Below are 23267 nucleotides of genomic sequence, written 5' to 3'. Positions count from 1 at the left end.
CACGACACCACCTGGGCCTCCGCGGGCACGTTGGCCGGGCCGCACCGCGGGCCCCGCCCCTCACGTCCCGGTCCCCGCAAACCCCGCCTCCACGCTCTCCCCGGCGCAGGCGGGACCGCGCCGGACGCAGGCCCCGCCCACGTCCTCGATCTTTTGTTGGGTTGGGTCTCCTACTGAGTCCTTGGTTCGCGCTGACCGGAATCCGAGGAGATGGCGAGCGAGGTATCGTCAGCTGCTACGCTGGCTGAGTCCAGAAAAGGAAGGGAGGGAGGGAAACCATGGAGCAGAACCGGGCCGCTGGCCGGGGGTCGGGGGCCGTGGGGGGCCGGGGTGGGGGAGTCAGGAGGGGAGGGGGAAACGCGCGGGGCTTGGCCCGGAGACGGCCTCCGGCTGCTGGAGCGGAAACGGGGCTTCGGGCGAGCGGTTCAGCAAGAAGGGAGGGAGCAAGCTTTGTTTCGGCTCCGTTCGTGGGAGGGTTTTTGCTGCTTCTTTCTGGGGCAGCCGAAGCGGGGTGAAGGTGGGGAGAACCGGAGAGTGGAGGTGGGAGGGAGTCGGTCTCTAGCCTGGTGTCCTGGGGGTGGCTTAGGGGCCGCCACGCCTTGCGTACACAAAAATAAGTAACTTGCCCGGGGCCATACTTTTAGGTGGCAAAGCTGCAGCCAGAGCCCGTGCTCCTAACCCCTACGTTGCCTGTTTTTCACGGTAGTAGTTCATAATTGAGCTATTATTGTGCCACCAAGGAATGTATTTTTGGAAGGCTCCAAGGGCCCTTTCGGTAACGTTTTGGAGCACTTGGGCACCAGAGCTTTATACGTACCCTCCTTTAATCCTCACATAACAGCTATGCAAGGTAGTAGCCCATTTTACAGACCAAAAACTTGAGGCTTAGTGGTTGGTCGTGCTTAGTGATCACACTAAACATAGTGAGCCGGGGTTCCAAACCCTGTGCAACAGACTATTGCAAGTTCCTGAAATACACATTAGACAGTAAAGAAAGACAGAAATATATGAGTAATATGATTAGTCCGTCTAAAGTTGCTGATTGTTTTAATGCTTTGCAAACAAGAGATTTTCTAAAAAGATTTGGACTTGAATAGAAATGGTAAATTCTAAACGATCTTTCAGATTTAGCAAGTTGGCAGGGTTTTTTTCCTTATTACCAAGTGTCTTCAGCAGAGAATGTGAAAAATTATAATTCCTGTGATAGTTCAGATGTTGAAGTAGGGCAATTGAGTGTGGATTTAGCGTGGGGCTTTGTTTTGTTTAGAATTGTCATTGACAGGAAAAGGTTAAACTCCTTTCACATATGCTTTAAAAGGGTGGAGGAGGGACTTAAAGCTTAGATTATGGATGATTTATTCTTGTTGCTTCAGATCTCTAGAATATGTGACTTCATTGTTAGTATTCTGAATTTTACCTTTGGAGTTTTGTTTTGAGATTTATGGTACATTGAGGTGAAAAAAGATTCTAATGCAGTGTATGAATTTTTTTTACCAGATTGATTGATTGATTGATCAGATTTAATATCTACAGTTTAATTTTAAAAGTGATCATTCCCAGCCTCACCAATTTACACAAGCCACTCATCCTTCTACATAGTTCAGTTCTCCTTTTCCTCTACTCTTTGTTCTCTTGCTACTAATAACTACCACCTTATTTCTGCAAAGCTACACTGTGTCAAGGACTGTATAAGGGGTTTCATATTCACCACTCACAGTCACTCTATATGTAGATATTTTATCTTTATGTAACTAACTCTTCCTCATCTTTCCGCATCCCAGTTAAAAGTGACGCTTTCCCAAACCCACCAACCAAAGTTACACTCTTTCTCCACATTTTGCATTCTGTAGCACTTTGTGCCTATCCCTTTAAATCACACTTTTTGTAATCGTTGGCTTTCAAGTCTATCTCCTATAAACCCAGTGCAATCTTTATTCTGTGAACATGTTTCATAAGCATTACGTGAACGAGTCAAAACCTTCCTCGTTTCACTTCATTCTCTGGTGAAGGAGGAGTGTACTGACTCTGAAGTAGCACTATACTATAGAAATACAGTATGAGTCATATATGTAATTTTAAGTTTTCTATTAGCCACATTAAAACGGTATTAAATTGGATTAAAACTTAACCCATTGTAGTCAAAATACTATCGCAACATGTAATCAATATTTTTAAAATATTATTGAAATACTTTAATTTTTTTATACTAACTCTTCAAAATCTGGGTATATTTTCTACTTACAGCTTATCTCAGTTCAGACCGGCCATTTTTCAAGCACTCAAAAGCCACACGTGGCAAGTGGCTACTGTGTTGGATAGCACAGTTGAAAGGGATAGATGCAGTTTTTTTTTAATTCCCCCATTCTGATACTTTTACTTTCGCTCCTTCCCACCGTGCAGTTTTGCACTAAACCAGTGTTACTTAAACCGGCCTGAGCAAAAGAATTTCGTAGGGCACATCTTAAGCATTCAGACTCCTTGGACCCTGTACCAGACTACTGAATCAGATTTTCTTGGAACCTGTATTGTTAACCAGCTCCTGTTTATGCATTGTAGAGGGTCATTAAATATTTGATGAGTGAAACTTTATTTTTTTTTATGGGGGGGAGCCATGCGGCTTGCAGGGATCTTAGTTTCCCCGGAACAGGGATTGAACCTGGGCCCCAGCAGTGACATCGCCGAGTCCTAACCACGGGACTGCCAGGGAATTCCTGAATTAAACTTCTTCATGTGGTCATCTCAATTAAATCTTTTTAATGAATATCATTTATACGAGGTATAAACACGTGCCAGACAGTTCTCCGTATCACTTAGAGTTATATGTGTCTTTGTGAATTTGTGATATACTTTCTAAGATTAGCATTCATCAGCATGTAAATTAACTAATAAGTAGTTGGTTACTAGTTCAGGAGGAGAAACATCTTGCTCTGTTTTCCCCATTTCAGGTTATCAAATGCAAGGCTGCAGTTGCCTGGGAGGCTAGAAAGCCTCTCTCCATAGAGGAGATAGAGGTGGCACCCCCAAAGGCTCATGAAGTTCGAATTAAGGTAATGAAACATCTAAGGCACTGGGAAAAAAAGGCTTACAATTAGGTCTCTGGATAGATGAGTCCTCTGAGGTCTGCAGAGGAGAAATCCCAAAGGACAGTGTCAAGGAGAAGGTATTGGAAGTCATCCAACCTTGGAATCACAGCCTCTTATTTTATCCCTCTCACCTTTGCAGCACTCTTCTCCATCTTTTCAGCTTTGGTGTTGCACTCAGCAGCCTTCTCCATGGATCACTGGATTCCTGCAGTTTATCTTCTGTAGCCAGGGTTTTAAGGTGGCTTTGTAGGATGCTCCCCTTTCTGCTGATCCCATAAGTTAAAATGTATGATGACACATTAGAAACAAAAGAAGAAAGAAATGGTCTTTGGATTGTTAGAAGAAACTTCAAATAAGATTTGGGAAGAGGTTCCTAATTGATTAGACCAACAAGCAAGTGAAGTAAGCTTGCTAAGAGAGCTTTAAAATGTACTGACCCTTGCAGACAAGGCCAGGGTTCAGGGGATTCATTATTCCAGTGCTTCTCAACCTCTGCTCTGGCAGAGAAATTGAAGTTACCCCTGGAGAGAGGCATATTGCACAAGGCAGCCAGCTGGATATTCTGACATTCTCCTCTGTACTTGTTTTGATATAAAATCAGTGCTTTAAAGTAGTGAACATTGAATAAAACTAACCTTCTAGAAAAAATAAGCGTTTTTTGCTGTGAATTGGAGTATACTTCCCCCATCCCACCTCCAATTCTCATGCTCCCAGGGGTCACACTTAACAGGTCAAGAAGCCAGAGCCAAATAACTTTTTCAGATCCTTTCAACCCAGGCCCAGATATCTGAAATCTTAGACTAGTGTGTATGTTTTTAAGTTCAGAAATCAGCCTGATTGTGATTTTGCTACTAAAAAAGAAAATGTTGGTCCTGGATGTACTAAAATGAGCCGTTTGGGGCACACTGAGTTCAGCAGTCTACCTTGGGAAACTGCTAACAAACAGCTAAGAATGTTATGTTGTAATCGGATATATTTGTGAGAAACAGAGAAGCATAAATACAGACACCCCCAAGACTTTTCCTTTCTGTGCTTTTGGTAGTTTGGAAAAATGAGAGATGCTTGAAGGCTAGAGAAATCGGGATAAAGGGCTTATTTAAGTAGAAATTGTGTGTGGCTGCTAAAAGGGGAGTTGGTTCCAATAAAACCTCTGAGTTTGGGCCCAGACCAAGCAGGCTGACGTATTTCAGAAATAGCCAGTACCTTTTTAGAAATCGCATTCCCCAGCAGTTAGGAGGAGGCCAGCAGTGAAAGGGGCTCCACCTGCTTTTGCACACAGGTGATGTTCCTCTCCACATCTGCAGAAGGCACAGTGCCCAAAACATCACCTTGTTTACCTTCTCCTGCTAACATGCACTGAAAAGGAGAATAGATGTACCATGTTTCATTGCCTGTAAATGCACCGTTACTTTTAAGTACCACTAAGAAAATGCTGCCAGTTTCAATTAAGATGCCATAGAGTATAAGCACATGCTGATTTTAGACAGGTTAAAATATGAAAGAATTGTATCTTCTAATCAATAAAATATGTTATTAAAGTAAAAGTGCCTCCACCTATGCATGCCTCACTCTGAATCGCATGCACACACACGTAGACACTCTTTACTTTAATACCCTGTTAGATTATTGCCACTGCAGTTTGCCACACTGACGCCTATACCCTGAGTGGGGCTGATCCTGAAGGGAGTTTTCCAGTGATCTTGGGACATGAAGGTGCTGGAATTGTGGAAAGTGTTGGTGAAGGAGTTACTAAGCTGAAGGCAGGTAAGGAGAGTATTTGAACCACTTATTTTACAATTTTGGCTTATTTCTATAGGGAAATTATGTTTCTGATAAATTATACATTGTTTATTTGTGAATAAGTTATCGCCTAAGTAAGTTGTCAAGATTGATTTTATACGCCTCATCTGGAAAGCACAAATATTTGAGAGTTTCTTTCTCTCTGATTATGCAGACTGCTGTTTATCTGAAATGGTTTAAGTACATCTCCAAAGCAAATTTTGCCCAATTAAGCAAGAATTTTTGAAGATGCATTGAGTCAGTGTTTTGAAGCACATGACCTCCTTGTTCTCCACTTACCGTTTTAAAAGTTTCACTTAGACAAAAATTAGAAGCTTGTATTTTTTGCATAGTCAGGCAGTGTCCGAAGGATGTCATGTAGGTAAAGTTCTAGGTCTTAAAGTTGTTAACTTTGCAAAGCGGCATGGGTTGACAAGAATGGGAATTTGGGGGACTTCCCTGGTGGAGCAGTGGTTAAGAATCCGCCTGCCAGTGCAGGGGACAAGGGTTCGAGCCCTGGTCAGGGAAGATCCCACATGCTGCGGAGCAGCTAAGCCCGTGCGCCACAACTACTGAGCCTGCGCTCTAGAGCCCGCGAGCCACAACTACTGAAACCCGCGCGCCTAGAGCCCGTGCTCCACAACAAGAGACTCCACCACAATGAGAAGCCCGTGCACCGCAACGAAGAGTAGCCCCCGCTCACCGCAACTAGAGAAAGCCTGCACGCAGCAACGAAGGCCCAACGCAGCCAAAAATAAATAAATAAAAATTTTTTAATTAAAAAAAAATGGGAATTTGCAGGGGCTGATGTATTCATTTAGAATCAGATGCTACCTATTCAGGATAATGTCCTTGCATTTGTTTTCCAGGTGATACTGTCATCCCACTTTACATCCCACAGTGTGGAGAGTGCAAATTTTGTCTAAATCCTAAAACGAACCTTTGCCAGAAGATAAGGTTAGTATCTTTTTATTTTATTCTTAAAACAAGAGGTAACACTAATCATGATGATATCATGTTAATAAGTAAGTATGTGGCAATTTATACAGGGCATTTTACATGAATTATTTCATTCCATCTTTAGGGCAACCTGTCATTATCACTGCTATCACTATATACTCATAGATGAGAAAATTTAGACCCAGAAATTAAGTGGTGTGCCCAGCAGCGTCAGCTGTTAAGAGGTGCCTCACAAACTTCTGAACCCATTCTCTTCCCTTAACACTAGGCTAAATTTGCCAAAATATGTAGTAAGGAGGGACATGCTTATGAAATTAAATGAAGTCATTTTTATGAGCCATTTTATTGTCCATGAAATCGAAGTAATAAAACTTAGCTCATAAGGTTTTGGGAAGACTACAAGAGATAACATAACCTTCTGACACAGAAAAGGTGGTTATTTGATTGTAGCAAGGTAACACACTTAAAGAACTTCTTTGAGGCATTTAAGATCTTGTGTCTGTTCGCCCCTTTTTTGTCTTTTTTATTGAAGTAGAACATACATGTAATGAAGTAATTAAAGTATACAAATCTTAAGTGTACAGCTCCATGAATTTTTTTTTTAATTATTTATTTATTTATTTATTTATGGCTGTGTTGGGTCTTCGTTTCTGTGCGAGGGCTTTCTCCAGTTGTGACAAGCAGGGGCCACTCCTCATCGCGGTGCACGGGCCTCTCACTATCGTGGCCTCTCTTGTTGCGGAGCACAGGCTCCAGACAAGCAGGCTCAGTAATTGTGGCTCACGGGCCCAGCCGCTCCGCGGCATGTGGGATCCTCCCAGACCAGGGCTCGAACCCGTGTCCCCTGCACTGGCAGGCAGATTCTCAACCACTGCGCCACCAGGGAAGCCCTCCATGAATTTTTATACATATACACATCTAATAGTTATAACCATCACCCAGATCAAGATAGAGAACCCTTCCAGCAGCCCACGAAGTTCTTCATGTCCCATACAAGTCAACACCTGCCTCCCTCAAAGCTAACCACTATTCTGATATCTTTCACTGTAGAACTTCATATAAACAGAATTATGCAATATGTGCTCTTTTGTCTGGCTTCTTTCATTCATAGTGTCTGTGAGATGTATCCAGGTTGCTCTGTGCATCAGTGGTTTTCTTTTGTTTCTTTCACATTCCATTCCAAATAGTCACTGTTTATCCATTCTCCTGTTCATGGACATTTACGTTGCTGCCAGTTTGGACCTGTTGTGATTAGTGCCACTATAAGCATTCATATGTGTCTCTTGACGGACATATACACAACTTTCTCTTGGGTATTTCCCTAGGATTGAAATTGCTGAGTCATGGGGTATACTCCAACCAGCAGTGTTTGGGAGATCTGTTTGTTTTTGCATTGTTTTCTAATGCCATTGACAAAATTAGTTTCGATTTTTGGAAATAAGGTTCCATGTGTTTTATCATGTAAATCCAGTTAAAAAGCTAGAACCAAAAAAAAAAAAACTAGTCATTTTGAAAGGGAATTCCAAACACGGTCTGAAAAAATTTTGACACGTCAAATATAATAATGGTAATAGGTTTTTTTGTGGCTGTCTATAACCTTTTAGAAGGACAAGTCCTTTCAAAGCTTAAAATACATCCCATATCACCTTTTGTTCAAGAAACTCTTCTGGGACAGGAGCAATTTCTCACATTCAGAGCTAAACAAACCTTAACTTGCTCTCATAAAGATACAAGTTATTTTTGGTAGAGCTTTGTCACCTATTTGTTCTTTGTTTCTGATCGTATTTTTGTTTTTCTCTCAAAGGAAATGTACTTATTCTTGAATCCAGAGACAACCCATTTTTCTTCATCTATATATATTTATTTATTCACATATATTCCAAAGGATTTGTCCAAGAGTGTACATCAAATTATAGTGTTTATTTTTGTTAAAATAACATATATATTAAGCACTCTGTGCCAGGCACAGTGCTAATGCTTTACATAACCTCTCATTTGATCTTTATAGCAATGTCTAAGAAAGATAGGTTTCTCTGATTTTCTGGTGAGAAAACTAAGGCACGGAAGTTAATTCACTTGCCCAGGATCACGTGGGATTTGAGCACAAGTGAGCACAAGGGCCCATGTTCCTAAGCAAGATGTTACATCATCTATTTAGAATATCAAAAATAATTTTTGTTACCATGTATGCTATCAGTGGTGAGAGCTACACTTTTGAAATAGGCCTCCTGAAAGATCTAAAGCAGCCAGTGTGGACATCTACTTTCATCAGCTGATGTGGATAGTTGCTTGTAATCTTTGCTGTTTAGATGCTGGTTTTGGCTTTATGAAGTTATATTTGCTCACAGAGTTTTATGATGGAATTTTAAAATCATTTCATCTGATCCATAAATTGTACCTGTTAAAATTATTTCAATACTCTGACAGTATAATCCAGAAGCATATTGAATGTTGGAAAAGATAGGTAAGATGATAATTCTTTTATAAGTTTTCCTAATAAGGCATTGCTGAAAGGTGCTAAATTATTAATGAATATATTAGAAATTAGACTTTTGGTCTTAGCACACTCTTCTGTTGACTGGTCATCTTTTTTTTAATTGATTTCTTTTTCCTGTGCATTTTAGGAAACTTGATTCTACCCTACCTTCTTCCTTTTTTATTTTCTTTAGAGTCACTCAAGGGAAAGGATTAATGCCAGATGGCACTAGCAGATTTACTTGTAAAGGAAAGACAATTTTACATTACATGGGAACCAGCACATTTTCTGAATACACAGTTGTGGCTGATATCTCTGTTGCTAAAATTGATCCTTTAGCCCCTTTGGATAAAGTCTGCCTTCTGGGTTGTGGCATTTCAACTGGTTATGGTGCTGCTGTGAACACTGCCAAGGTAAGTGTTGGCCTGGGTTTTAGCGTCCACCTTCTAATTTCATACAACAAAGCCTTGCTAGAATAGTGAAATTGGCCCAAACAGTAAGAAACCTAATGATTTCCTTGACTCTTGTGAAATGAGTACCTTATAGACTATCTTTACTATTAGGTGGAGCCTGGCTCTACTTGTGCCGTCTTCGGCCTGGGAGGCGTTGGATTGGCAGTTATCATGGGCTGTAAGGTGGCTGGTGCGTCCCGGATCATTGGTGTGGACATCAATAAGGATAAATTCACAAGGGCTAAGGAGTTTGGGGCCTCTGAGTGTATTAACCCCCAGGACTTCAGTAAATCTATCCAGGAAGTGCTCGTTGAGATGACTGATGGGGGAGTGGACTATTCCTTTGAGTGTATTGGTAACGTGAAAGTCATGGTGAGTATGCTTGGCTTCATTCCAAGTGGGGCAGGGCGGGGGTGGGGGGGGCTGCTTTTTTTAATGTAATTTCCTTAATTAAGGTCAAAAATTGTTTTGTTTTGCAAAGGAAGAGTCTTGAATTCCCTGATAAGAATTATTAGAAGGGAAAAATGAGTACTTGAACTAGAAATTGGAAATGATAGAAGGGAAATATGAAGGGAAATGTTTCTTTGCCTTTCAGCGTACACTTAAATCTCAGAGTGTGTTTCATTAAATGAAAAGGCAAAATGATGCAGCTGTAGAGAACATGGGCTTTGGAATGAGATATATGTCCACTTACTAACTCAGTGACCTTGAGCAACTACTTAACTTCTCTAAACCTGTTTTCTCATGTGTAAAATGCAGATAGTAACTGTAGGTACCTGACACAAAGTAGACACTCAGCAGAAGTATAACTGTTACTTCTCTGTCTGCTGCCTTTATTAAGTCTTTAGAATTTTGAGCTAAGATTTACTTTTTAAAATAGACAACAAATGAAAGCTTTAAATTCTTTCCATTTGTGTCAGTGTTGAGCCAAGTTCGTAAATTTTTTAAAATACCTGTTAAAATTGTTCAATAAAATTAAACTTACTAAATACTCACTTTGATCATTTTGTTGCCATTTTTCTAATAAAGCTATGTACCACCACCCTCTCCCCCGGAAGTTTCTGGGGAAGCAGATATTCTCAGCACAATGCACTGACTTCTGTGATTTGCCTGCAGAGAGCAGCGCTGGAGGCCTGCCACAAAGGCTGGGGCGTCAGCGTGGTGGTTGGAGTAGCTGCCTCAGGTGAAGAAGTTGCCACTCGTCCATTCCAGCTGGTAACAGGCCGCACGTGGAAAGGCACTGCCTTTGGAGGTAATTTGGTGGATGAGATGAGTACATTTTCTCTTTTGTTACTTCCATTGGCAGAATTTTAATCCCAATCAGTATTTACCCCTGGGACTGGGGACATGCTCAGCTTCTCCTGAAACACAAGGCTACTTCTTACACATTGAAAAAGATATTAATATTCCGTTAATGAAATAGTTGAGGGTAGGTCAGGAGTGAGAAGCTGGTTACAGGATAAGCAAACAACTGTATCAGCCACCCTTTGCCATGTTGTAGACTTACATAGGTTATTGGCATTTTTTACCCATTTTTCCAGAGTGCAGTGATCCCTGGATGTGATCATACTTCCATCTGAATAGTACTGATTTCAGCAGTAACCAATACTAAGTCTTAAACTGAAAATATTAAATTAGACAAAACCTTACAACAAAATTGAAAAGCTGCCAGACTGATCATTTTTCCCTTGTATGATCCTAAAAGTACATGGTTGTTTGGGGTTGCCTAACCACCAGCAGAATGCTGAGAAAGTTTCCACCATTTTCGGAGGTTGCTCAGCTAGAGAAGAGAAAAGACATCAAAACATGTTTGTATATCCCAACTGTTGTGAATAAATGAAATCTAAAGTTTTTCATAGATTTTTTAAAAATATATCCTTACCATCCTCCTAAGGAAAGAGAATTACATAGCATGAGTTTTTTTTTCCCAAGAATTTGCATTTCTTTTTTTAACATCTTTATTGGAGTATAATTGCTTTACAATGGTGTGTTTCTGCTGTATAACAAAGTGAATCAGCTATGCATATACATATATCCCCGTATCTCCTCCCTCTTGCGTCTCCCTCCCATCCTCCCTATCCCACCCTTCTAGGTGGTCACAAAGCACGGAGCTGATCTCCTGTGCTATGCGGCTTCTTCCCACTAGCTATCTATTTTACATTTGGTAGTGTATATATATCAGTGCTACTCTCTCACTTCGTCCCAGCTTACCCTTCCCCCTCCCCGTGTCCTCAAGTCCATTCTCTAATAGCATGAGTTTTTAATGATCTGTGTTTAACAAAGTGTCCCCTACCTCATATTATGCCAGCTTTTTCAAGGCCAGAAGAAGAGATTAGGAAAGTATGAAAAATGAGGGGTTTGGCCAAAGTTTTCCTTCTTTATACTACAGAATTTGTCAAGGCAGATGTCAAGCTGACTAAACCCTCTTTTCCAAAGCGCTACACGTATGCCGCACTTGAGTATTTCAGAACAGACTTTCAGAGCCATACATGCAGCTCAGGGGCATCATCTCAGGGTCCATAGCTGTATTTGAAAGGGTGTTCTTAGTCCGGGAGACTGAGCCAGGGGGGTTGGTAGTCACCTCTCACTGAAGCCTCATCCAAGCACATGCTTGTTGGGAAATAAGCTGGAGCCTTGGGGCCCCATGGGTGTTGCTAAAATATGACTCACAAATGTAAACAGCAGTTTTAGTTTAGGGAATAGCAGTGGCTGTGGTTGTCTCAGTTACCAGGAGATTTAAAGGAGAAAAAAAAAAGCACTGCAGTTTGGAAGGAAAGGGTAACTGGTAGAGGACACAAGGAGGGAGATTTGGGAAAGGCTCAAAAGAGGTTTGAAATGTGGTCCAAAGACTCCCTGGTTTAAAAAAAGGTGGGAAGGCTTCTTTGTCGATTTACTGCTTCTTTCAATACAAGTGAGAAATTGAAGGATCTGATTTTGTTTAAAATCATAACCTGTAACTAAAGATCACCTACTTTGCTTTTCAATTTCAGTTTTCTCTTCTGAGATGGTATCCTTATTGTTGAAATTAAAACCACAGAAATAGTCATGTATCACATCAGTTTTTTTCTTCCTTGAATTTCACGATTACAGAAATCTTTGCTGTTGTGGACTTAAATAAGCTTATTCTGAGACTTCTAGAGTTCTATCCTGTATGGTTTAAAAATCTCCATTAAGATTTAATGAGATTTTAGTAAACCTTAATTCAGAAAAAGGCAAGTGCTCAAAAGGCATTTACTTTTTTCTTAATTAAAGATGTGCATTTCTTCCTCCTCTCTATGCTGATTTTGAAGTTTTTCATTCCTCTTTAGTTCGTGAAAAAATTCATTCTCTTAAATGTCTTTGTCACCCACTAAGTAATAAGCATACTGTAGAGATTTGTTGGAAAACTTAATGAATAGATGTATGATTTCTTTTAGGATGGAAGAGTGTAGAAAGCGTCCCAAAGTTGGTGTCCGAATATATGTCCAAAAAAATAAAGGTTGATGAATTTGTGACTCACAATCTGCCTTTTGACCAAATTAACGAAGCCTTTGAACTGATGCATGCAGGGAAGAGGTGAGCTTTCTCTTTAGCTGTGTAGTGTAGAATGTGGTAATGATTTGGGGCTTTTGGAGGGAGAAGGGTAAAAAAAACGTTTTAGTGGTCTTCAAAGAAATCATTCAGAACCTGTTTATTGCTTTCTTCTCTTACAGCATCCGAACTGTTGTAAAGCTTTAAATTCAAAAGAGAAAAATTCTTCCATCCTTGTAACTAAGTCTTGTAGTCTGATTGGAGCAGCCAGACAAGCAGGAAGGAGCTCTTTCAAGTTCACAGCTTCTTAGACCTTCATTAACTGGGGAATAATGTTTTGTGTATAAATTCACAGATGTCGAATCAAGGACAAGGCTAATACTGTCATAAGTCTGTTTTCTGGACTCTTCTTCACATAAATAATTGCTGGCTCATTAAGGAATATTTTTAACATAATAAAAGGAATTTCTGCATATGTGTGGAAGTTGTCAGCTCTGTTGTATGCCAAATTCTTTCTCATGGTTCCTCTCCCCATTATCTTCATTCTTTAAAGGAAAGATGGAGGAAGAAGGGCAGTGGTGAGTATCTGAACCTTGTCTTCTACTGTCCTTGGTAACTTTCGCTTAACTTTTAAGGGTCTCAGGCCCATTTACTAAAGAACAGATTTCTCCAATCAGCAGTGGCACAGTTAATCAGAACCCAAATCTGCTTCTGTGAGATTATCTTCTTGTGGGCAGGTACCATGCATTGTTCAGACTTAAGACTCCTAATTCCTAGTATAACATCTGGCCCACAGATTCATCATTGAAACTACCTTCTGAGCTTAAGTAGGTATATATCTGTTGTTGGTCACTCTGAACTATTTCAAGCATACGGAAAATATTTATGAACTGAATACCCAAATTTCCAGCACTTATTTTGTCAAATCTTAACATCTTACTCTTCCAGACCACTTTGCCTTTCCTCTCCTGCGGTATAGTCAACATCCAGAATCGGGTGCTTATCAATCACTCCCATGCATATTGCCATACTTTGACTACACGTATCCGTAAACCCTTTAGTCTTCAGTATTGTCATACATGTTTTAAACCTGATACTGTCTCATTCTGCAGCTTTCATTTTTCACTCATTATTTTGATTAATCCCTGTTGTAGGTGATGCTCCCATTCATTAATTTTAGTACTGTGCAGTAGTACTCAGTTATATGAACTACCGTAACTTGTCTCCAGCTGATGGCATATAGTTGTTTCCCAAATTGTTTCTGTATTGCTAACAACACTGGTGGAACATCCTTGTACGTTGTGCTCAGTGCGTTAGTTACGGAGGATGTGTACCATAGGATAAACACATTTTAAACCTTACTAGAAATTGTCAAATTGCTCTTAAATGTGGTTGGACATTTTTGCAAATCAGATGGGTGTGAAATGACTTTAATTTGCATTTCCTTTAATGACTAAAGTTTTTTTTTTTTTTTGGCCGTGGCACACAGCATGGTGGGATATTAGTTCCCCGACCAGGGGTGGAACCTGAGCCCCCTGCACTGGGAGTGCAGAGTCTTAACCACTGGACCACCAGGGAGGTCCCAAGTCTTTCCTTCTTTTGGCCATCTGTATTTCCTTTTTTGTGAGGCGTCTGTTCACATCCTTTGCCCATTTTTCTGTTGGATTACTTCTCTTTTTCTGAGTAATTTTTAGGGGTTCTTTATTCTAGATGCCAATCCTTTGTAAGTTTTATATTTTAATATATTTTATATTTCTTAATTTTTATTTTAATATAGTCAAATCTATCAGTCTTTTCCTGGTGCTGTTGTTAAGTAACATTTAGGTTTCTTTACCCTGAGCAGAATAAAGAAGCAAACGAAAATGATGCATAGTCTTACCATCCAGGTGATCCATTAACACAAAAATAAATACATGGAGGCAATACATCCAAAAGTTAGAACATTCAAATAGTAGAGAAAATTGCATGAGAAAGAAAAGCTACACTTCCCTCTCCCCCCAAAAAATAGGTGACCACTATTCAGTTTATGTATCTTCCCAGAAGTTTCTATGAATATAATAGCATTTATACATATACTTTAAATTAACACAAAGGAATACTATTAACACTATTCTGTGCCTTTTTTTTTCTTTCCCCCAGTCGTCTCCATACCGTTTATTTCTCCGTCCCGGGAGGTGGGGTCGCTGGGGGCGGGGCGGGCAGAAAACCACACGCGGGCTGCGGGCCTGGGGCGGGGGAGTCCGGAGCGCGACATTCAGACGAAGGTGGAGCCGTTCCAGCCCACGTTGGCCGCGTTCATGCGACATTCAGACGAAGGTGGAGCCGTTCCAGCCCACGCTGGCCGCGTTCATGTCGTGGTAGTTGATGTAGATCCTGCCCGGGCTGACGCGCAGGCGTCACAGCAGCTTGCTGTCGGAGCGGTTCTGCGCGCCGCCGACCTTGCCGATGCTGTGCAGGCTGGAGAGCGCGCGCGGCTCGCTGGAGCTCCCGAAAGCCGGGAGCTGGTCCGGGACCACGTGCACCGTGACGTACTGCGCCGGCTTGCCCGTGGCGTGCGCCAGCTGCTGGGTGAGATCGGAGAGGAGCCCGTCCGGCACAGAGGCGCGGGGCACGTTGGTGTTCACCAGGAATATCGGCGTGACGGCGAGGGACGGCGGGGACAGGGATACAGGAACCAACCGACTCTCGTGTGAACGGCGCCCCGCCTATTCTGTGTCTTTTTCTTCTTTCTACGTCATAGCATAGTTTAGACTGTTTCTGTATCAGGACATCAGATATGCCATGCACATACATATCTTTTGGTTGGATTGAAACCATGTGCTTTTTCTTGTTTAATTCTTTTGACTGATGTAGCTTAATTACTCCCAAAGTTTGTGTTTCTGAGAGAGCAATATTTAGTTGACTGAAAACTGGAAAAGTGGCAGTTATGGTCAGGACTTCTTTTTTGGATCTCTGGTGCATTTGAAGGACTAGGCAGTATGACCTAGCTTCTCTCATTTTACCTAGAGAGCTGGAGACCCAGTAGGGGCCAAGATGGCTCCAACCTATTGTTCTGGGTGAACTGGAAGAACAGGAAAATAAAACTAGCTTCTACCCTAGCTGTAGGAAGTGTGCTTTAATCTGGTTTGTTTTAGCTCAGCCTTCCAGGAACAAAGTATATTATTGCCTTAAGCGACTGCAGTAACAGAATGGGTATATAGGGTAATAATGGAGGAGAACTAATAATTTCTTTTTTGTTTCTTTTCCCCTTTATTTTTCTTCTCATACATGAGCTATACTTGAATGAGAATGGCAAACATTATGTTCACCAATATGAGAAAATAATTTTAAGATAGTAAAATAATGTAACTCCAATTCTTGTAGCTGGCCAATTAGGGAGTTTACTTTTCTGTCACAGTCATGTACATAGTCTTGAGCCAGCTAATTCAGTTTAACAAGTATGAGCATTTCCTGGCTGAAAGCACAACTGTCTCTTTCAAAGAACCAGTATTAAGAATCAATTTTACAAAATCCTTAATATAAAGATTCTTGGAACATGGAACTATAGGTATAAAGTATTTCTTGTTAAGATACTTTTAATACATCCTCTTGGATGGCATCTAGGTTGTTATGTATACTGCGGAAACAAATATTTTTTGGAAGAACATACACAACATAGGGCTAAAAAACACTCACTATGTGCATGTCAGCAAATCTATCCTGGTTGTCCAAAATTAGGACTCTACCACCTTAGAAGTACTGTCGGGAATTTTTTGAAGTTATGTTTAAACTGCTTTCTTGGATAAAAGGTATATAATTTTAACACAAGTCGCTAACCTCTGCTGTATATTTCATGAAAGCTAGTAAAAAAATTTTTTTAATTTAAGGATCCAAAATTTTACAATATTAGGATGTATCTTTTAACAGCTTTTTGTTTTTCATTGAAAATGTTGGTATACTTGGCATTTTTCAAATCTTTCCTGCTTTTTCATTTTCAGCATGTTGTGCTATTCTGCTTTCTATTTAACTTACCTATTGATGTTCACTGTAAAAAGATAGTCCATATACAGGCTGACTTGGAATTCCATGTCTGACTTGGAATGAGTTCTTTATTACATGCACAGGGAACTAACATAAGGTAGAACCTGTGGAATGATGAGGTTATTGAGATGAGGGAAAAAACTGCATTATATCCAAACTTTGTTACAGTGGAGCCAGTTAATGTATGTACAGCTTAAACAAAAACAGCTCCAAAAGATAAACACAATGCTACTTCCATTTATCCCATTTCAAAGCAAAATTAAATGTAGCTCATGATTCTCAAAATGTTTCGTTGATCTGGGAAAGAGGGAACATATTTTTACATGCACAGATGCTTCAGAACATTTTCTGCATGGCTACCAATCTCCCAAGTAGGTTGATGATCAAAGTCCTAAAGTAACTGACAGTTCTTTGGGCCTAGAGATACTTTGTGACCCAGGAAAAAACCAACTTTGCACTCAGCCAATTTTGTTTCAATTAACATGCAAGATGAGATTCTCTGTCAGCAAATACCCTGTAGAAAAAACAGACAGAAAACACATTTGGAAAACATTAAGTATATTTAAACAGTTACTTAGATAATAAGTACATAGAACTATACCAAGGAAATCATATCTTTAAAGAAACAACTAGGAAGTAAACCAGCACAGTGAACCGGTACGTACAAAGTCCTCCATTATACAAACTTCTTTTGGTGGAACTTTATAGGAACAGAGCAAGTGGGATGGGCTTTTAAGCAGATTGATTTTTATCAAACTGGACATCGTAACAGAATTCATTGAGAGGTAATATGTACATGCTCCCTTCAGGAAAGGAGCGCTAATCTACCACAGAACTACCCAGAGTTTAGACATGGACTGAAATATTCCTGACTACCAAAAATATCTAGATATGTTAAACAAGATAAAACAGTGGAAATTTGCTTTAAAATACCTGTTGTTCTCTTTCTTAAATCTACATCTTAATACTAAAAGTTCTTATCCTTGGCTATTTTGTTTTCTCAGAATCACCCAGGGCTCAGATTTACTGGTAAAGTTTGAAAAATTCTATTCTGAATTTTCTGTTGATGTCTGACCCAAGTACTGAAATAAAGCAAATTTGCTTTATAGTCACATTATATAGAGAATAAAACAGTTGTTAAGTTATGGTGTCATTACACAAATAGGATACCTCCATAGAGGAATACGGTGATGTGTCCAAGCCCTTCAACTAGTTTAAAAAATCAGAGAACTCAGAGCCTTAGTGTCCTGACTGTTGATCTCGTGATCGTCTCATGACACCACAGTGCAAATGTGCCTACAAGTTTGGCATGTGTTTGTTGTTGGGAGTTGAATGAGGAGGCTGGAGTAATAGTAAAAGGGCCAAGCACCCAGGAGATGGAAGCAATTATTCTACTAAAAGCTTCGCAATAGTAAAAAGGCTGGACATTCACAAGAAAAGTTATTAAAATACTTTGAACTCCAACAAACATCAGTGGTAAGTGAAAATCTTTCCAGGAAGCCCTTCTTGAGTGCTCCGCATATTGACTTTTGGGCACATTTTAGTGAGATAAACCAGTGCTGACACGTTTCAACGTAATCACAGAATTACCATATACAGACAGTTCTGTTGTTGCTCACCCCAGTCCCCAAAATGAAAAGCAGCAGGTAACACGTAGCCAAGGCCACCTGACTCCTGGCTTTTTTTTTGCAAAATAACCAAATGCAAACCACTGGTTTTCTTTTTCATACTTAGCACCAAAAGGAAAAAGAGGTAAGGAAGAAGGCTGCCACCAAAGGCTGCTTGTGAGTTCAAACACAGTGGGACCACAGAATTTTGATGCATGGAACCTATGCTGCCTTTCTTTAGATGTTCATTTTTTAAATGAAGCAAAACACATTAATAACTTTTAGAATATCAGCATAATGCAGCCTATGTTGTGAAACAATCTGTTCCTAAAACAATGTCCAGATGTTTTTTCCTACTCTATACTGAAATAGGCTACACATCCACATTACAAGTGGTATAATTTGCTCCTCTGGTAGCTAGAGAACTTGGTAGAAGCCAAACACCATCAAATGTAGACACAATCATATCACACTATCTCAATTGATTCCAGTATTTCTAACTCCCAGACCGCTAAAAAAATCTTCCCCACCTGTATAGCATGCTTTGCCCCCAAGATTCACTGCATTTACTGTTGAAAAGTAACTTCATGGTTTATGAAATTTAGAATACTGCAGGATAAAAATTAATTACTTCAAATAGCTTTTAAACCAATACTCTGTACCCCCTTAGTGAAATATGTTCCAAGAATAAGAACAATCACAACTTTTACACTTAAGTTTATTTTTGGTAGTGATTTTGGTATAGTAATTCTAAAATAATTTTACATGTCATATAGAATCAAGCAAATCAATAAATATTAATGTTGTTCAGAACCAAAGTTCCCACCATGGGAGAAGGAAGATACAAATATGGAACAGGGAAGGGTGAGGAAGATTAGTGTTAAATTTGAAATCAAAGTATCAGAATGAATTCATGATTTATAAAAAATGCATTTGCTGGCTCTGTTCCCTGAACGGCCCTAGGAGCAATGACACCCCAGCAGCACCCAGATCTTGACTTCCAAATACCATTCCCCATGAAAAGAAACCAGGGCTCCTTGGAGAAGTAGCCAATTCCCAGGCTGGGGCAGGAAAAGTGTATGATAAATCTAGAACATCTTGATATGGCAAAAAGCAAGAATGTGCTCAAAGACTAATAGGCACAGATCAAAATGACCCATAAATAAGCTTAAAGGTGCTTCCACTGGCCAAATACAGACCATTTAGAGTAATTAATTGAATTTTTAAAAACAATGAGCTCACACTGATACTCAAAAAAGTGCTTCTTAGTAAAAGAGTGCCAGCCAATAAATGCAGACAGAATGCTAGATTTAGGAAGTCCCAATTTGCAGCCACCAATGTAACAAAATAATGGATTCTGGCAAGGATTATTAATGAATGCTAAAATCATTAAAAGTGAACAGGATATCCAAATGGTCTCCAAGTATCTCCTCCCAAATTATTTGCTTAAGAAAGGGATCTTAAAATAGAAAATCTGAAAGAAACCTAGTGAGCAAACATATATTGGCAATAATGTGACAGTGACAGTATGTGCCTTGTGATGCGATGCGATGCGATGAATGGGACACACCACATGCCATCTATGGAGTCTTCTGCCAAAACATTTATCCTGAACCTACTTATGAGGAACAATCAGGGAAGCACAGAATTCTACAAGCTAACTGGCCTGCTTTTTCAAGAGTCAGTTTCATAAAAGATCAAAAAAGGTGGAAGGATTGTTCTAGAGTTAAAAAAAACCTACAGATGACAACCAAATGCCATGGGTTTGAATTCTGCATTTTAAACAAGACGAACGCTTTAAAGTACACTTGGGGGGAAACTGAGCCTCAGGTTTGAATGTGTACTATACATTACATAACTCTATGAATATTCAATTCCTTGGGCGTGATCAGAGTATTATGACTGTGTAGGAAATGTCCTTATGTTTTCAGAGAGACACACTGCAACAGTAGCAGGTGAAGTACGACAATGCCATTTCTCTCAAAAGAAAAATGCTTTTTATATAGAGAGATGTGACGCAATAACACTTGCTGAATACAGGGAAAGGATATATAGTTATTTCACTGTACCATCAACTTTTCTGTAAATTTGAAATTTTCAAAATTAAAAGTTGGAAGTAAAAAAAAAAAAAACGGGGGGTGGGTGGGTAGGACAGAAATAGCTTACAGATACCAGGAGGGTGCATTTGGGGGCTTTAGCAAACTGGAGCATCCCACTCTCAAATTTAACCAAACTCAATGAAAAGCCAGAAGTGGTGATGGGACAAACTGAGGAATCAAGCTAAGATGGCAAATTCCTAAACACCCTCTTCCTGTTAATTTAGACATGTGGATGGCAAGTAATATAAAGTTGTTGGTGAACGGGTTCTAATGTACCTTTATACATTTTACCAGCAAAAGACATAAAATGAAAATAAAAGGCAAACACCTTTCCCTTCTAAATTATAATTCCAAGGGGGATGAAGGACTGTCAGGGGAAAAAAAGGATTATTTTAAAGTTAATAAAAAAAAATAAAAAGTTAACACACTGACATTTTCGAGAAGTTGGCAGAATGATGAAACTACCCTAGATGTTTTCTCATCTAAACCTAGTAAACAAACATTTGTAATCAGACATATACAATTAGACTAGAGGACATATTGTTTTAAAATCTCCCAAACCGAGAAAAGCATCATCACCAGTGTGGTGTTTATCTTTTAACAGCAACAAAAAAAAAACTACCCACCAAGACTTTGTTTCCTTGAGCTTATTTTCTAGTAGTAGACACTGAGTAAGCCCACACTGTTAATTCCACTATCAGTACATAAAATGCTGCCTTACATATGCAGCAATCTCCGCCTTAAACTATCTCAGAAATATGGTTGCATCTCAAATACCGCTGGTAGACTGCTGAACTAAACACAGTACTGGAATTTGTATATAGCCATTCAACTTTAAAAAAGTATTTTTACTCAAATTTTATTTTAGATTATGAAATTAGCCTCCCCATTCCCACCACTTCCTTCTGAAATCCCCAACAAATTCAGCAAAGTTAACGACTACATGGTGGGATAGTCATTCAAACTTTTTAATCTCCCTTTTACACATTATATTAACATTCATATTGCAAGGCATTCCATTCACAAATATTACAGTTTGATAAAAAACTTCACACACATACCAGATTCAGCCACTTTACTAAATCATTAAAATAATAAAAGTAATGAAAACATTATCATAATTCCTTTAAAGCAATAAAGGTCTGAGGCACTCTGGGAAAGATGTTCTCATACAAATGTAACATGTCAGTGGTATCAAATTATCTTAGAATAAACTTACCAGATACCTAGTAATCAAGTACACTCTAATGACAATGACTTTGATCTGATATGTCTTCACTGGATGCACTCCCATTTGGACTGAACTACTGAAAGGAACACAGATGTTGGGCAGCTGAGGTCATTTCTAATGAGGTTCCCAACTATGTAAAGGAGAATTGTGGTAGCACACCAAGGACAGCTGCATCCCTGCAAGGCAACAGTCCAATTTCAAAGAAGTTCCTTTCTCATCCCCACCAGGTTTATTAAACATTAGAATTTCCAGACTCTGATCACTGCTGGAGAGATTTCAGAACTGTCTTTCCCCATCAGCCTCCACAGTGCAGCCTCCACCCTTCTCTGAATATCTCCAAGGTATGCCTTTGAAATAAGAGAGAGCGGGGAAGGGAGTGTTTTTCCTACCATTATGACCAAACAGAGGTCTGAAATAGCAACGTATTACAAGAATCCCATTCTCTGCAACAGCCAGCTTCCGCTTAGAGCGTGGCTATTTTTGCCATAAACTAGATTTTTAAAAACCTGATAACCTTTTTCCAAAGTGAATTTTGCCATAGCCATTCACGCGCACAGAGTCCACACTGGAAAGTCTCACTGACCGAGTGCTTCCTTACACACGATTACGAGGGTAAATTAGCAGGGGAGGAGGGAGGCCAATTCCCAGCTGGGAATTAAATCACTGCAAATGATGGGTCCATTTACGACAGCATAGAACCCTGTCAGAATCAACACAAACCCCAGGTCACATAGTGTTTGGTAATTACATATATGGAATTTAAAATGAATACGTATATATTTCCATACATATATAATTAAAAAAAAAAAAGTCGGGAGCAAAATATGTTGCTAAAGTTTCAGGGATTCTCATCTGCAACATTCACCTGGAAAGCAGGTGGCTCTGACGGCCCGGTTGTGGCAGTGATAAAAGCAACTAGAAGCAGGTTTAAGTAAAAGTGCTCAAAGGGCAAATGAGAAAACAGGGGTGCAGAGATTTTTTTGTGTGGGGAGAGGGGAGCATTGAAAGGAGTTGAGAAAGCTTCCTTTATTCTTCTTGGCTTTTTCAGACCCAAGACAAGTTCTTGAGGACACACATCAAATGCTGTAGTCCTTCCTTATCTATAGTCGAAACAAAACAAGTTATAAAACATTTCCTCTTCCATCCTGTACTCTCAATAAAATGCAGAGTACAGACAGAAGGTATCACTGAGATGCGCCATCTCGGGAGAAATTAAAATTGGGACATGAAGTGAGGCCGCGCGCTATCGAGTCGCCGGGTTAGGATTTCGCAGCCAGTGTCCGTGACCAGCAGGGTGTGCTCGAACTGGGCAGACCGTTTCCCATCTCTCGTCACTGCTGTCCAGCCATCCGGCCAGGTTTCGTCCTGCCATCCGCCTTAAACAAACAAACACCAGTTCTTAATTCTACCACTCAGCTTGTTTTCTTAATAAACTCTCTAGGCAAGTGTACTGGCCTGTCCGCCTATATCCTTGGATATCTCAGAAAACTAATTTAAAAATTCACTATTAAGATTCCTATTTACACTTCAACTGTTTAAGCTAAAGCCTTTTCAATTTCATTTTGGTCTTTAGTCCAACGAAGTAATAATAATGTTTAAATTTTAAAACTTCACATTTTGTATACTTCCCAAATATTAAATCAAGTTGGTATTTCCAAAATAAAGGCACTCAGTTTCATTTTCAGAAATGTAACTGATAACCACTCATCACAGAACTACAAGAAACTGAATTAATGAATTTAGCTCTCTCCTGGTATAACTTTGGAATCTGACTGAACTATAGCCGATGTATATTGTGAAGAAAATAGAGTAACTTTTTATACTTTTATTATAGCATTTAATTCCTGATATAATTTTTAAATGGCAAGCACAAAGATGGTGAGAACAGATTATACTGTGAAATTTTTATAGGCCACACCCCTGTAACCAGAAAGAGGGCAGAGAAAGAGAGAGATTGGTGAGAAAATATAAAAATTATTGGGAGTTCCCTGGTGGCCTGGTGGTTAGGATTCCAGGTTTTCACTGCTGTGGCCCGGGTTCAATCCCTGGT

At 39.8% G+C, this 23267-nt stretch overlaps 2 protein-coding genes and 1 pseudogene across 3 annotated transcripts in view; 1 reads left to right on the top strand and 2 right to left on the bottom strand.

The window, feature by feature from the left end:
* Window positions 1–117: 117 nt before the first annotated feature.
* On the top strand, window positions 118–12733 carry ADH5 (alcohol dehydrogenase 5 (class III), chi polypeptide). Its single transcript, XM_059922467.1, has 9 exons — window positions 118–222; window positions 2946–3047; window positions 4706–4847; window positions 5732–5819; window positions 8492–8711; window positions 8862–9122; window positions 9867–10002; window positions 12167–12305; window positions 12443–12733. The coding sequence occupies exons 1-9, from the start codon at window positions 211–213 to the stop codon at window positions 12465–12467; spliced, it is 1125 nt and encodes a 374-aa protein (XP_059778450.1). The 5' UTR covers window positions 118–210; the 3' UTR covers window positions 12468–12733.
* On the bottom strand, window positions 12352–21280 carry LOC132366756 (macrophage migration inhibitory factor-like; annotated as a pseudogene).
* The window catches only part of METAP1 (methionyl aminopeptidase 1), a 69684-nt gene continuing 67245 nt past the window's right edge, over window positions 20829–23267 (bottom strand). For both annotated transcript variants that reach the window (XM_059922459.1, XM_059922460.1), the window contains one exon: window positions 20829–22593. In XM_059922459.1, coding sequence (XP_059778442.1) covers window positions 22430–22593 — 164 coding nt within the window. In that variant the 3' untranslated portion in view covers window positions 20829–22429. The remainder of the gene's footprint in view (window positions 22594–23267) is intronic.

The sequence above is a fragment of the Balaenoptera ricei genome, chromosome 5 (assembly GCF_028023285.1).
Source record: "Balaenoptera ricei isolate mBalRic1 chromosome 5, mBalRic1.hap2, whole genome shotgun sequence".
NCBI classification, from domain to species: domain Eukaryota; kingdom Metazoa; phylum Chordata; class Mammalia; order Artiodactyla; family Balaenopteridae; genus Balaenoptera; species Balaenoptera ricei.
Note: the sequence above shows the minus strand (reverse complement) of the source record. Positions and strands in the feature narration are given on the sequence as shown.